The sequence below is a fragment of the Athene cunicularia genome (genome assembly GCF_003259725.1).
Source record: "Athene cunicularia isolate RWA chromosome 1 unlocalized genomic scaffold, athCun1 chr1_part2, whole genome shotgun sequence".
Lineage (NCBI taxonomy): Eukaryota > Metazoa > Chordata > Aves > Strigiformes > Strigidae > Athene > Athene cunicularia.
Genome location: NW_020799092.1, coordinates 50,985,559 through 50,998,553, shown reverse-complemented (window position 1 = coordinate 50,998,553; position 12,995 = coordinate 50,985,559). Strand labels below are relative to the sequence as shown.

The 12,995-nt window shown below is 39.7% G+C and overlaps 1 protein-coding gene across 3 annotated transcripts in view; it reads left to right on the top strand.

The window, feature by feature from the left end:
- The window catches only part of PDZRN4 (PDZ domain containing ring finger 4), a 264,767-nt gene extending 255,372 nt beyond the window's left edge, over positions 1–9,395 (top strand). For all 3 annotated transcript variants that reach the window (XM_026841010.1, XM_026841008.1, XM_026841009.1), the window contains 2 exons: positions 392–508; positions 7,247–9,395. In XM_026841010.1, coding sequence (XP_026696811.1) covers positions 392–508; positions 7,247–8,773 — 1,644 coding nt within the window. In that variant the 3' untranslated portion in view covers positions 8,774–9,395. The remainder of the gene's footprint in view (positions 1–391; positions 509–7,246) is intronic.
- Positions 9,396–12,995: the final 3,600 nt, after the last annotated feature.

Sequence of the window (12,995 nt, the reverse complement as noted above, 5' to 3'; positions counted from 1 at the left end):
GGAGGAAAGGACCCGGTTGCCTCCTGGCCCTATTAGTAGCATTGCTGCTCTTTCAGCGTAGGGGCTTTTGGCAGTAATGAACATGACAGCTTCAGGATTATGCGCTGCGCCTTTCATACCTTTTGAAAGGAAATAATGTCTGCGCTGTGCAGTCTCCTTCATTATGAGAGAAAATCAGTCATACTGTTTCAAGAAAGGATAAAAGGCATGAGTCCCATTTTTTATCCTTTTTTTTCTTCTTCTCTTTTTGAGACATGAACTCCTACCGCCTGGCTTTATGAAGAGAATCATTAGGATAAAAAGAACTAGTCAAGCATTGCCATTTGGGTTTACCCTGTTTTAGCATGTGTCCTTACTAACATAATATAATGTGCTAATGTATTCTTTGCAGCTGGAGGAAGGGTGGCTGGATGATGAAAGGAATGAATTCTTAGAGGACTTAAACTTGGAAATGTTGGAAGAACAGCATAATGAAGCAATGCAGTACACAGTCAACGAGGTGGAGCAGGTAGGACTGCTACTAAACCTATAATTTGAAATTTTGCTAGATATACTTTTTTATTAATGGAGAACGACATGGTACACTGTAAAATGGGGTCAAAGGCTTTGATGGAATTCTGTCTCTAAAATGCTGTGAATTCTGGCACACTGTAGGTAAGGAAAAGGAAAACAATAGATGCTTAGGCCCAGTATGACAAGTTAGCAAACAATTTAGGAGGCTGTGATAAGTGCAGATTTCTCATTTTCTCTGAACCCTTGGGATAATATTGCTTTCCTTCTTTAATTCTAAAGTGTTTGGGCTTTATGTTGTTATATTTGATGTCAATTTTTATTTTTTTTAATAAATTGTATCATTGTAGCACCTAGAGCTCTGAGCTGGGATAGGTGCCTCTCTTGTATGCATGAGAGGTATGAGCCATCCCTTGTGCCACAGAGCTTGCAAAACAAGATGGAAAAGGTATTTAAAATAAACAACAGGTGTTTTGGTAATACAAGTGTATTTTTCTTATACCAACAGCGCACAGCTCAGCATTTGTTTTGTTAATAGAGACAAATAAGCATATTGTTACCATAGTCTCAGCTTGCTGCTGTTCTCACTTTTACATGCCCATATGTGCTGCAAGTGGTGTGACTGTGTCAAAGATGCATGTGCACCCCCAGCCATACAGTTTCATTAAGGGGTGGGTCTTCTCAGTTGTACCTTATTGTGGAAGATGTAAGTGACCTTATCCACTCCCAGATCAGATGATCTGTCAGCATGCATACCTGTGTGGAGCCAAAGAAATAAAATCCAAATTAATCTTCTGGCTTCTGCATATATGCAGCTGGGGAAGAACTGTTTTACCATCCACAGAAATTTGTGAGTTACAATTTTTTCCCCATTCTGAATTGCTTGAAAGCAAAGCCCAAGGCATTTTTATTTGAAGTGAAGGAGAAAGACTGTGAGAACCCTCCTTCTGGAAACCAGGGAGCTTATTTGGCTAACAGGAGACCTGGCTTCAAGTACCTCACCACCTGGTCCACACTGGGGGCCTGAACATGCGTCTAGAGAGTTCCCTCCTCACCTCCCCTCCAGCCTTGATGCTGGGCTATTGACTAGGTGATAGCCCCTGTTAAAGCAATTCACTCTATATAAATTAAATATTCATTGGGGTAGAGACACTGACAGAATAGTTAAGTAAATTGTCTGGAATATGATAGATCAGATTGCACATCCTATAAGCATTTAGTTATTCACATAAAGTGGAGTAACTCCAGGATCAGAGGTGAAGGGAGCCTTGCAACAGGATTTACAGTGGCCTTTTAGTTATGATCCTCTTTTCCAGGCCGTGACCCAAGACTCAGTTTCCCAGGTTACATGTGCTAACTACTGCACAACTACTTTGAACTGATATTTGGCATCTTGTTTATTTTTTTTTTTAACTACAGATTTTATCATGGATAGCAAAAGATTTCCAATCAGAAAGAACACTTGTTCTTCACAAAGCCATTTCCTTTGCACAGTGACATTTTCATGCAAACCCCCACTTCTAGTCAAAATTCTCAAGCAGATCTATCTACAAACTCCTACTAGCCCCTCACATGACATGTTGGGACCTCTGAAATCACTTCACAGTTTTGACCTTCCACCCCCAAGTTCTTGTCAAGAACTGAATTTCACTGAATTTGGTTTGCAGATAGTGTTAAATAATTGAACAGTGGTGTTCTGTGAAGTGATTTCACAGAACCCATTGAGACTGTTTATTCACTATTGGGATTTTATACTAAAGATAATTTTTTTTTTTTACTTCTATTGAGATTTTATATTACTTTAGAAGAGAGCTACACATGAAAAAATTATGGTCACTTGTGCTCTGTCAGTGTCTGACACTGGGTTGCTTGAAGTAATTGTAGGACAACCAGATATTTCTTGGCCCTTCTGATGAGTAATCGAATCATCCAAATGCAGCTTGGTGTGTAATGGGACATCAGTAATTTGTGACAGCTGCTATATCTCTAGACTCTATGTAGTGACTCAGCAAGTTGGAAAACTGGTTCTTTACTCCTTGTTAGGATGGGAAACCTAGCAGTTTCCTGAGGCGAATCACATAATCCATCAGAGCGATGAAACTGCTCTTGTCGCAGCTGCCAGTGGCCAAGCTGAGTATCTTCAAGTCCCCAGTTGGCTGAGGAGATTTCACTCCAATGCCAGCCTCATTTTTTGTGAACCAAAACACAGTCCTCTGGCATCGTGAATCTTGCAAGCTGCAGGAATGAATACACACTATGGCAGAATATCCTTCCAAATATGAGTCTGTTTTACAGAATGCCATTTTAACAGATAGTGTGAACTGTCACAGAAAAATTTCATACAGTTTATCATTGAAGAATCAAGTAGACAGTCATGTGTTTCCTATATGCTTTTGAGCCACTCTACAGAATTCAGTCAAGAATTTTATCTTCTCTGTATAGAATAGTCCAATAAACCTCGGGGAAAGATGTAATTCTCCATATTTTATAACTCATTGTATTCCTTCCCCTTTACAACATTGCAGTTCATTGTGCAGCAGAGATAACTTTCAAAAGAATACCATACATTTCCCACGCAGAAATTCTTATCAGTATCATGAAATATATCAAAACCTATTAAGAAGAGAAAGAATTGGATACAAATTTCATTCTAGCTCATCCAGAGCTGAAATGCAGTGAAAATATCTGGGGGAAGTTCTTTTTTGAGAGAGGCCTGTTTTAAAAGAACAGCACTGTTTGCAGAAGGGCATTTTCCCTTTTAGTGCACCACTGAAATCAATCCCAATCTTCCCTTGTGGCTGCAGTACCTTGTGGTTAGCCTGCTACTCAAGATTCCTCTCACTGTGGTCAGTTTCCCTCTCACTGACAGAGACTGACAGGAGAGCCCAGTGGTTATTAAAACCTTCTACTGAATCTCACTGCATTCAAACTTTGGTAGCAGTCTGGGTTTTGAGTCCAAATACACATCATAAATTGTAAAATGAGAATAAAACAGTGGCTGAATTCCTGCAATATTAGCCATTTTATAGGCATCAACGCTTGCTGGAGCTGAAATGCAGAACCTTTTGAGGTTCATTTATTGCTTGATTGTACACACTGCCAGTTCGCCTTCTCATTATTTGAGTTCTCACTGCAAAGATGAGGCCTAAGGAGCCCTTTGGTATTTCAAACAGAAGTAATTGTATAAGAGATTGACAACATGTTTGAAAACAAACACTTAGTTTGGAATAGATAATAGATAACACTGACAAAAGCAGTGCACTGACAATTGGGACTCTCTTTTGAGAAGGGACTTAACCTGGAATTAAGCTTGCTACCTTTCAAAATAAAATAACCTCATGTTGTAAAAGACTGCTCAGTCTGCACATTAGGAGCTCTGTCAAGCATGACAAATCCAGGACAGAAATGCCAGGGGCTACCTTACTTGAGTCACAGTGAATTTTTTAAAAAAATACATCCCAAAAACATGCAGTACAATAAATATCTGTATTACTTTCTATTTTCTTAATTGGACTAGCTGCAAGTATCCACATACTGAGGAAGAATTTAAAGTGATATGTATGTCTGCTTTAGGTTGAGAAGAATCTGATTGTACAGGCACTTGTTTCTTCCTGACAGGGAGAGAAACCCAAAGTGACTACCTGATATTCAGGTGCCTATACTATAGACACATTTGGACAAATCAATCCCGCCCATCTGATTGCTGTTAAACTGGAAAGATGGGGTATGCTTTGTTTTACATCTTGTGTATGTGTGTGTTAATTATGGATAGAGTCACTTGAGTGGATGGCAGTGTGTTACACACACTCAGTCTAAATCAAGTGGAAGCTGAAGAAGCAAAGTTTAAACTCTTGATAAAAGTGGCATGGAAAACAAAAGCCACCAATTCTGAAAGTGTTGTTTGCGTGGACCCAAACTGTAAAGTCTGCTTCCAACACCTATACAAATAGATTCTTTAAGGGATTTTTTCAGAAGTGCTCAAATACGTCTTTGGTGGTGTGGCACCATACTGGAGACATCAGAGGAAGCATCATGGAGCTCAGCTCCTGTAAGCTGTATAACTGTGCTAACACATCATGGATAAGCCACCCTTTTTAAGGGGTTAATATGGGTTTAGACATATTGATGCAAATTGTGGTATGTCACTCACCCTCAGGGTTAGAGAGCAGATCCTGGCTCTCCTCATATGCTAGTGTGAATGGAGCCTGATGTTTGGGACAGGCACCCAAATTCTTGACTTTTCTGCAGCACAGCCATCCCAGTGTCTGGTGGAGCTCTTCTCCCTTGTGTCAGTAGTTAAATATTTTCCAGAGCAGTAAGAAACATGGGTTTCACAGTGTAGTGCCCTGGGTGTGGTGTAGGCAACCCAGACTGGAGTCACTTCTCTGATGAAAGGTTTGGGGGCAGAGGAGGGGAATACAAGCCAGAGCCGGTCCAAAGCAGGCGAGAGAAGAGACCAGAAAAGCTTATGTGGCAGCACTCACTTGGAGGAGGTAAACTAGAAAAATAAAAAACAAAACCTGCATCTCCAGCATTCCTAGTGAATACCCTGGCCACTTGGCTGGTTGGGGTTCTCTTCATTCTGGTTACTCTTGGTTTTCATGAAGAATTCTCTAGACATGGGGTTTTTCTGTGAGTGGAATGTGACATTTTGAAACTTTTAAAAAAAAACAGGTGATGTGGAAAAACATTGCATTCCCACCACTTCTCCAGCTACTCCTGAAAATGAAACTAAAGTGTTGCAGCCACTTCAGAAAAATGTAGCAAGGACCTTAATAAAAAAATCTTCCAATATACTTTACACAACTTCACAACAATGAATAAGCTGAGGAAAGAAAGATTAGATAAATTATAATTACGGAACAATTCTACAATAGTCATTTAGAGTGTTATTGGTACTACTCTTCGTATTGTTACTTTCTGTGACACCATAACCTTTTTTAGTGATTAAGTAGAAAGATCTGAGAGGATCTCAGATGGGGAAAATAATGTACCACTGAATTTTTAAAACTTACAGAATTATAATGAAAGTCTGCCTTTGTCCCTTGCAGTTTCAAAATCTAGTTTCAAGAAAATTTTGACCCTACAGCATCAAGAAACATTGAACCTTTGTATGATCCTTTGAATAACACTGAATGCAATTCTGTCCCATGATGCTTAAATTCAAGGGGAGAGCTTCTCCCCATTTAGGGAGAGTGAAAGATAGTAGTTGGTGGTGTGGCTGCCAAAGCTAGATGACAATTATACTTTTATTGTGCATTTTGTTTATCAACTGCAGATTGTATGTGCAAAGAATGTATGCCATGATTTTAAAAAGATTTTCTTTGCAGGTCTTGTCTGACAATAAATTGCTAAAACATCTCAGGAATTTTTAACTGCTCTGTCACAGACACTGAATTCTCCTGGTGTTGTGTTTCTTTCAGTATTTATTTTATTCCACTCTTACATTGTATTTAGGGGGTGGAGGTTATGTTTGTTTTTCTGAGACTAGGCCATTATTTTTTCCTAACAATTGAAGAAAGGAAACCAGATGAAGGGTTTGTGATCATGAGGTGCACATGGAAAGCGCAGAAAGGATGAGACAGGAGACTCATTTTCATCTTGTTTTACTGTCTGTTAAAGCAGAGAAAAAGGAAACTATGACAGTGGCCTCTCTGAGTTTGTTTCTTTTCACTGGGTGCACTGTACCTATTTTCTCCCTTGATTATTACTACCATTATACATAATTATGCAATTATACTTCCTAAAGGTGAAACAGCATTTGGCTGGTACTGTGTATGCTTAGATATTTGGCAAACAGGCCATATAAATTGCACTCTGCATGGTTCTTTGCTTATCCAGTTTGAAAAATAAAAAATGTCTGTCTCTTCAGAGAGGTATTATCTCACATTCTTTGAGAATATAAATAGGTTAGGTACAATGAGTGGAGTGTGAATTAAAAAACAGCCTAAAATCTTGACATTATGCCCATGGTGAGCACTCAGTGTTGTTCTACACTTAATGGTAAAATGCTGTTTTTATTTCTAAGGAACATAAACTCTCACTATGCAACAAAGATGTTCTCCAGGGATGCAACGGAGAGCAGTCTACTTAAGCAAAATCCTAGAATTCAGAGTGAGCAGTCTTTCAGAAAAAGACTACTGAAAGCAGGAAGTGTTGAGAGAGAGCTGTAGAGGGTGTAGTGGAACAGCCTAGCCTTCTGTAGGCTTCAACCTTGCTTGTCTCCATGGAGGTAGCAAGGAGTTCATTGGTTAAAGAAATTTTAAAAAGAGTAGTCTTTTTGCATCCTCTTAGATTGTACTAGTCATTGTTTGATTAGCTGCTTGCTCTATTTTTTTTGAAGTTATAGCAGTACTGAAGCTTTTTCCCAAGTCTGAGAAGATTTCAGCTCCATCAGTCTCTGGCCATAATCCAGAATCAAAAAAAGTGTACCATCTGGTGATTGTTATCTGTAAGCACTGCAAAGAGATGGCTTAGCTAGAGATGGAAATATTTCTTTCTGGACTTTAGAAGATATGTCAGTAGTGGTGCAATTCATCTATTTCACTCGGTATGGCCACCACAGCATGACTCTCAGAAATGTTTAAAAGCTATGAGCAGTAAGACTGCTGTTTAGTGATTTGTTTTAATTCAGTTTAAATCCGATCCCAGCTGTTTAAGCAAAACAGAGCTGAAAAATATTCTCATGTAATATGGTCTGCATTAGATAATCATTTTGGTTTGCTCATCTTTTTAGCCAAAGAAACATGAAGAGGAGGATGGCACTACAGACACTGCAACCTCATCATCCAACAATCATGAGAAGGACAGTGGGGTGGGACCTACAGATGAAAGTCTGCGTAATGACGAGAGCTCGGAGCAAGAAAATGCACCTGAGGAACAGAACAGCACTACTCTGCAAAGCAAACGGGAGCTGGGCCACAGCCATGATACGTTAGGAAGTGTTGAGCTCCAGTGCAATGAAAGCTTTGTGTCTGGGGAATACATTGAATCTGATTTCATAGGAAACCCAGAGGAGGAATGTGAAAGGTTTCGCCAGCTGTTGGAACTGAAGTGCAAGATTCGAAACCATGGGGAGTATGACGTGTATTACTCAAGCAGCATGATAGAGTGCAACAGAAGAGAGCAAGATGGAGTGGAGCATGAGCTGCAGCTACTCAATGAGGAATTAAGAAACATTGAACTTGAATGTCAGAATATTATGCAAGCTCACCGGCTCCAAAAGGTGAGGGATCAGTATGGAGACATTTGGGCTTTACATGATGAAGGGTTCAGGAATTATAACACCAGCATAGATGTACAAAGAGGCAAACTAGATGACATCATGGAACATCCTGAGAAGTCTGACAAGGACAGCTCCAGTGCCTACAACACAGCCGAAAGTTGCAGGAGCACTCCGCTGACAGTGGAGCGATCCCCTGATAACTCTCTCCAGAGGATGATCAGCATAACCAACAGGAAAAACCTGAGGAGCACGATCGTGGCTAATCAGGCATCCTCAGGACAAAGCAGCAGGGAGATAACCTCAACCAAAGCCAAACCCACTGAGCAAAACAGTGCTGCTGAGAATGCGGTGTTGGCATCAGAGAGCAGTAGATTCACAGACCAGGAAAAGCAGAGCAGCGAGCACATTCCCTACCTGTCTCCATATCACAGCTCTTCTTACAGGTATGGGAATATACCTGCTCATGCAAAGCATTATCAAAGCTATATGCAGCTGATCCAGCAGAAGTCTGCTGTGGAGTACGCCCAAAGCCAGCTCAGCCTGGTGAGCATGTGCAAAGACTCACAGAAGTGTGCGGAGCCCAAGATGGAATGGAAAGTGAAAATAAGGAGTGATGGGACGAGGTACATCACAAAGAGACCAGTTCGAGACAGAATCCTAAAGGAACGTGCCTTAAAAATTAAAGAAGAGCGCAGTGGGATGACGACAGATGATGATACAATGAGTGAGATGAAGATGGGTCGCTACTGGAGCAAAGAAGAGCGGAAGCAGCATTTGGTGCGAGCTAAGGAGCAGAGGAGGAGGCGAGAGTTCATGATGAGGAGCAGGCTGGAGTGTCTTAAGGAAAGTCCGCAGAGTGGCAGCGAGGGCAAAAAGGAAATTAACATTATCGAACTGAGTCACAAAAAGATGATGAAAAAGAGAAACAAGAAAATCTTGGACAACTGGATGACAATCCAAGAACTGATGACACATGGTGCTAAATCTCCAGATGGCACAAGAGTGCACAATGCCTTTTTATCAGTTACTACTGTATGAACGCAACTTCTTTCAGAGAGTATACTACCAGTTTAGGTAGAGTACGATTGCCTCGTTCAATGTGGCATTTTTATATATTTTGTGACTGTTTATAGTTTGACCTTTTTTGTAAGCAAAATTACCTGGTAATTTTTCATTTGTTTTTCATATAACGGTACCTTCTTTATCTGGCAGTCTTTCTTTATCCTGCAATATATTCATATTATTCATTTGTAAAAAAAAAAAAAAAAAAAGAAAAAGAAAAGCAAAAGAAAAAAAAGTGGAGGAGCCAATTAATTTCTTAACCTAATACATATCCTGTAAGTTAAGATCTGGATTTATTTCTCTAGTTCTCTTTTTTCTACTTTAGTAACAATACAATACCAAAATAAAATGCTTTATACTGTATCCTTGGCTTAACAAGTTTTAAAGTTTTACATCTTAGATTGCATCTGTTTATAAATCATATGCCACATCCCATCATATAGATAAGAATGACATTTTCCCAACTACATTGTACAGTACATTTAATCTGTAAATTTCAATTGTATTTGTCCAAGTAAGGTGTAGGTGGGCAACTCTCCTGTGTTATGTAGTGGCATTGGTCATGTAGCTGGACAGTATGTGATAATTGTGAAGATGGAAGAGAAATAAATTATTGCTTATCTTTAAGAAAAAAAAAAAAAAAAAGGTCAAGACTTCTCTGATTTAAACTGAGCCTTTAATGGATGAGTCATTTCACTATACATGACATTTACAGGGTATAGAGATTTCAAGAACACAAGAGACAATTCTATAGACTAGTTCTTATGAATCAACTTTTTGTTTTGAAGAACATGTAGGAGTGATTTGGTCTTTCTGGCTTTTTCTTACCTGCAATTATTAGGTGATTGAATGATTCATTGATATATTACCATATTATGTGCTTTCAGATAATTACTATGGGTCCTTTCCCCTACTTGTTCTATACATACAAAACATAAACAGAGCATATACCTAACTTTGAGCCAAATCTTGTGCAAGAAAAACTAGCAGTGGCTGTCACTGATGTTTTCATATAAGTTAAGTAGAGAATGAAAGACAACTAAATGAGTTAAAGGTTTTTTGTTATTGAGGAGCATCTAAGTACCAGTGGGAGCTGGCTGGGGCTCAGGAGCACGGGCAACTTGCTGTCAGGGTGCCTGATGGAGTCCTTGTCTCTCCATGCAGCAGAAGCACCTTGACTGCCACTGGGGCATCTTCTGAGCTGCTGCTGATGGCAGTCCAGTGAGTTATGGCAAGATGAAATTACTAGTCTTGGGCAGCCAGCAGAGTCCAAGACTTTGCCTAGTAGCCTCATTTTTATTGCCCCTGCGCATGACTCACAACAGTTCCTAACTGTTGGCAGTGCTTTTAATAATAGGATTAGGTGCTGAAGTCACTTGGCTTCAGGCTTTAAAAGATGCAGAAAGACATACTATAGTATTTCAAAGACATACTATAGTATTTCAAAATTATCTAATTCTGGAAATCAGTCATTTGTTTTCTAACCACATTTGGCACCAGTAGGTATTGGCAGTGCTCTGTGCATCTCCAGGCATGTAAATACCATAAGAACACTGCTCCCGAAGTGCTTAGGAAAATTATGCCACTGACAGTTCACAGTTTGATAATCAAAATATTATCCCCACCAGACTCAGGGAAACATGCTAAATCCTCACTAAACATACAGCTGTTCATGCACAATGACAAATATTTCCAGTGTTTCCCATTAAATTAGAAAAAGGGTGGAATCCAAGGCCAGAAAGGATCATGGCATAATACAATATTGCTTCAAGGGGCTATTACCAGCTTGTTCCTCCAACTGAGCCAGGGGATTGTCTTTGACGAACCTAAGCCATCTAGAAAAGTACACATTCTTCTTCTGGAGACATCAAAGCATAGAGATTTGGCTGTTTCCCTCGTTGCATTCCAGTGACCACACTCGTAAAGACAGGTGTTATTCCTAATCAGAGTTCAGCTCCAGATAATGGCTGTTGTGCCTTTCCCTTAGCCACAGTCCTTACTATTTTATTCCCATTATTAAATCATTACTTGAGAGCTCATTTAAAACTATCATGACACCTAAATTCAGAGAACATGAATCCTCAGAAAATGTAATATTATTTCATCATTGAGAAATAAAAGTAGGAAAATCAATGTCTAATTAGAGAAAAGACCTAACTTTTCTCTAGGGAGATAGCAGGCAGGGAGGTATTAAGTAATAGGGAATAATTAGAGAAACAAATAAACAATATTTATAGCAAAAATAATAGGCTGTAAATAGAAATGCATACAAATTTGAGAAGATCCATCAAAATGTAGTGAGACAAAGAGAAGACTGAGAGGTGATAGAGTAATACTGCTGGTGGCACACCATGATGTGGTTTCTAGCTTGGCACATGCCTGCCAGAGCCCAGCCACCTTCTCCCTCATTCACCTGCTGGAATCAGCACATCCCTGCCCAATCCTTAATCTGGGCGGTTTCCACCAGCCCATGATTTTCTTTCTCTTTTCTTAACTACAGTTATTTAGTGACATTTCCTTTCTTCTCTAAGCAGTCTTTGGGAGAAGAAATGGTGTGTTTTGCCCTGATGAAATGCCTCTATCATTCTTGCTAGTGTGGAAAGTGAACACTCAGCCCCAGAGCAGGGCTGCAAGGCCTCCTGGGGTGGTGATGCAGAGGGGCTGAATGGCAGGTGAGTGCTTTACTGCTTGCTGCTCTCAGCTGGTTTCTCTGCAGGGCAGGACTCCACATTGCGCTCCATCATCCCAGCAGTTCTTTATCAGTGAAATCCAAGGCTGACATCCCACATGCAGTTTATTCCTGCATATACATTTTTCCAAGTGTCATAATTTTTAATGAGGAAAATAACATTTTAGCACCAAGGCAAATTAAAAGAGAAGAAATAAAATACATTTTGTGTTGTCATAAATCTTTAAAGGAAAAACACTTTTCTGCTGTGAGAACTACTTTTTTTTTTTCATATGAAGGAATTAAACAAAAAAATGCTTTCCAAATGGAACAAGACCAGATCTTGCTTCAGAGGGTTGATTACGGCTCTGGGATAAAGAGCAAAAGGCAGGGAAGAGGACTGCATAGCTGTGCTATCATGGCTGCATCACTGCTGGGGAAAGAGTTAATGTCCCACTCATCCTTGCCACAGCCCTGGTACCCAGCTGACACCAGTGGAAGGTAATTTTTGTATGAAGCCAGCAAAATGGCCTTGTTAAAAGAGTTATCTCATGTCACATGACAGCTATGTTGCCAGCTGATTTAGGAGCATTGCTCATCTTAAGTAAGGTTAAAGTCTGCTGAGTCCCTGGATCTTCCTCTCCAATGTAAGTACCCTTAAATGGAAAATTATATTTTTGGTATGAGCATTGCCATAAACTAAACCTACTATATCAGATTACTATGTTTTTCAAAAGAAAGAAACAACACTGTCTGAATTGAACAAGAGCAATCAGAGATGAAATCTTGTCTGTGTTTGATGCATTGCCCTGTAAGAAGACAAGGATCTCAGAAGAGATGAAACAGCAACTTCAGCATTATGCTTTCTGAATTTGTGGGGGTTGAATTATTCATTAATGTCATGATGCCTGACTTTTTCCTTTTTTTTTTATTTAACTAGTGTTCAACCCCTGTTTCTTGGTACAAATTATAGAACAGCACCCTTAGTGCATGACATGGCTTTGGTGCTAAAATACTTCCTGGCTCAAGGCTGGAATTACTCCAGGTTTTGTGTTACTTGAGTTCTTAACCTTTAAGATGCTAGTCACAAACACATATGTACTAAGTGCTCTATTAATATCCATGTTGTGGACCTCCTATTTTTTCAGATCATTAGAAGCTATTGAGGAGCCAGGATAAAATGAATGTGATGGAGATTGGTATTTGACTAAAGCAAAATAGAGCAGCTGTCATAAACGAGGTGATGTTCCTCTCTGAGAGAGGCCAGTTGGCCAGTGTCTGATGGAGGAGAAAGGATATTGCAGAGAGATCATGAGCTGTTTTGTTTTTTTTCTTTAAATGCCCTTGCTTTGAAGCACATTTCTTTCTTTAAAGAGAATTCCCCTTAGATGGCTATTACTGCATTTGTAAGGCTAAGCACATCGCTCCACATTTTTAGTTACAGTTAACTGCATCATGTCTAGGTTTTGCCCAGGTTTTCGGGTGTCATTAATCTTTCCCTTGTCAGACCCCACATGGACAGCTGTCTCT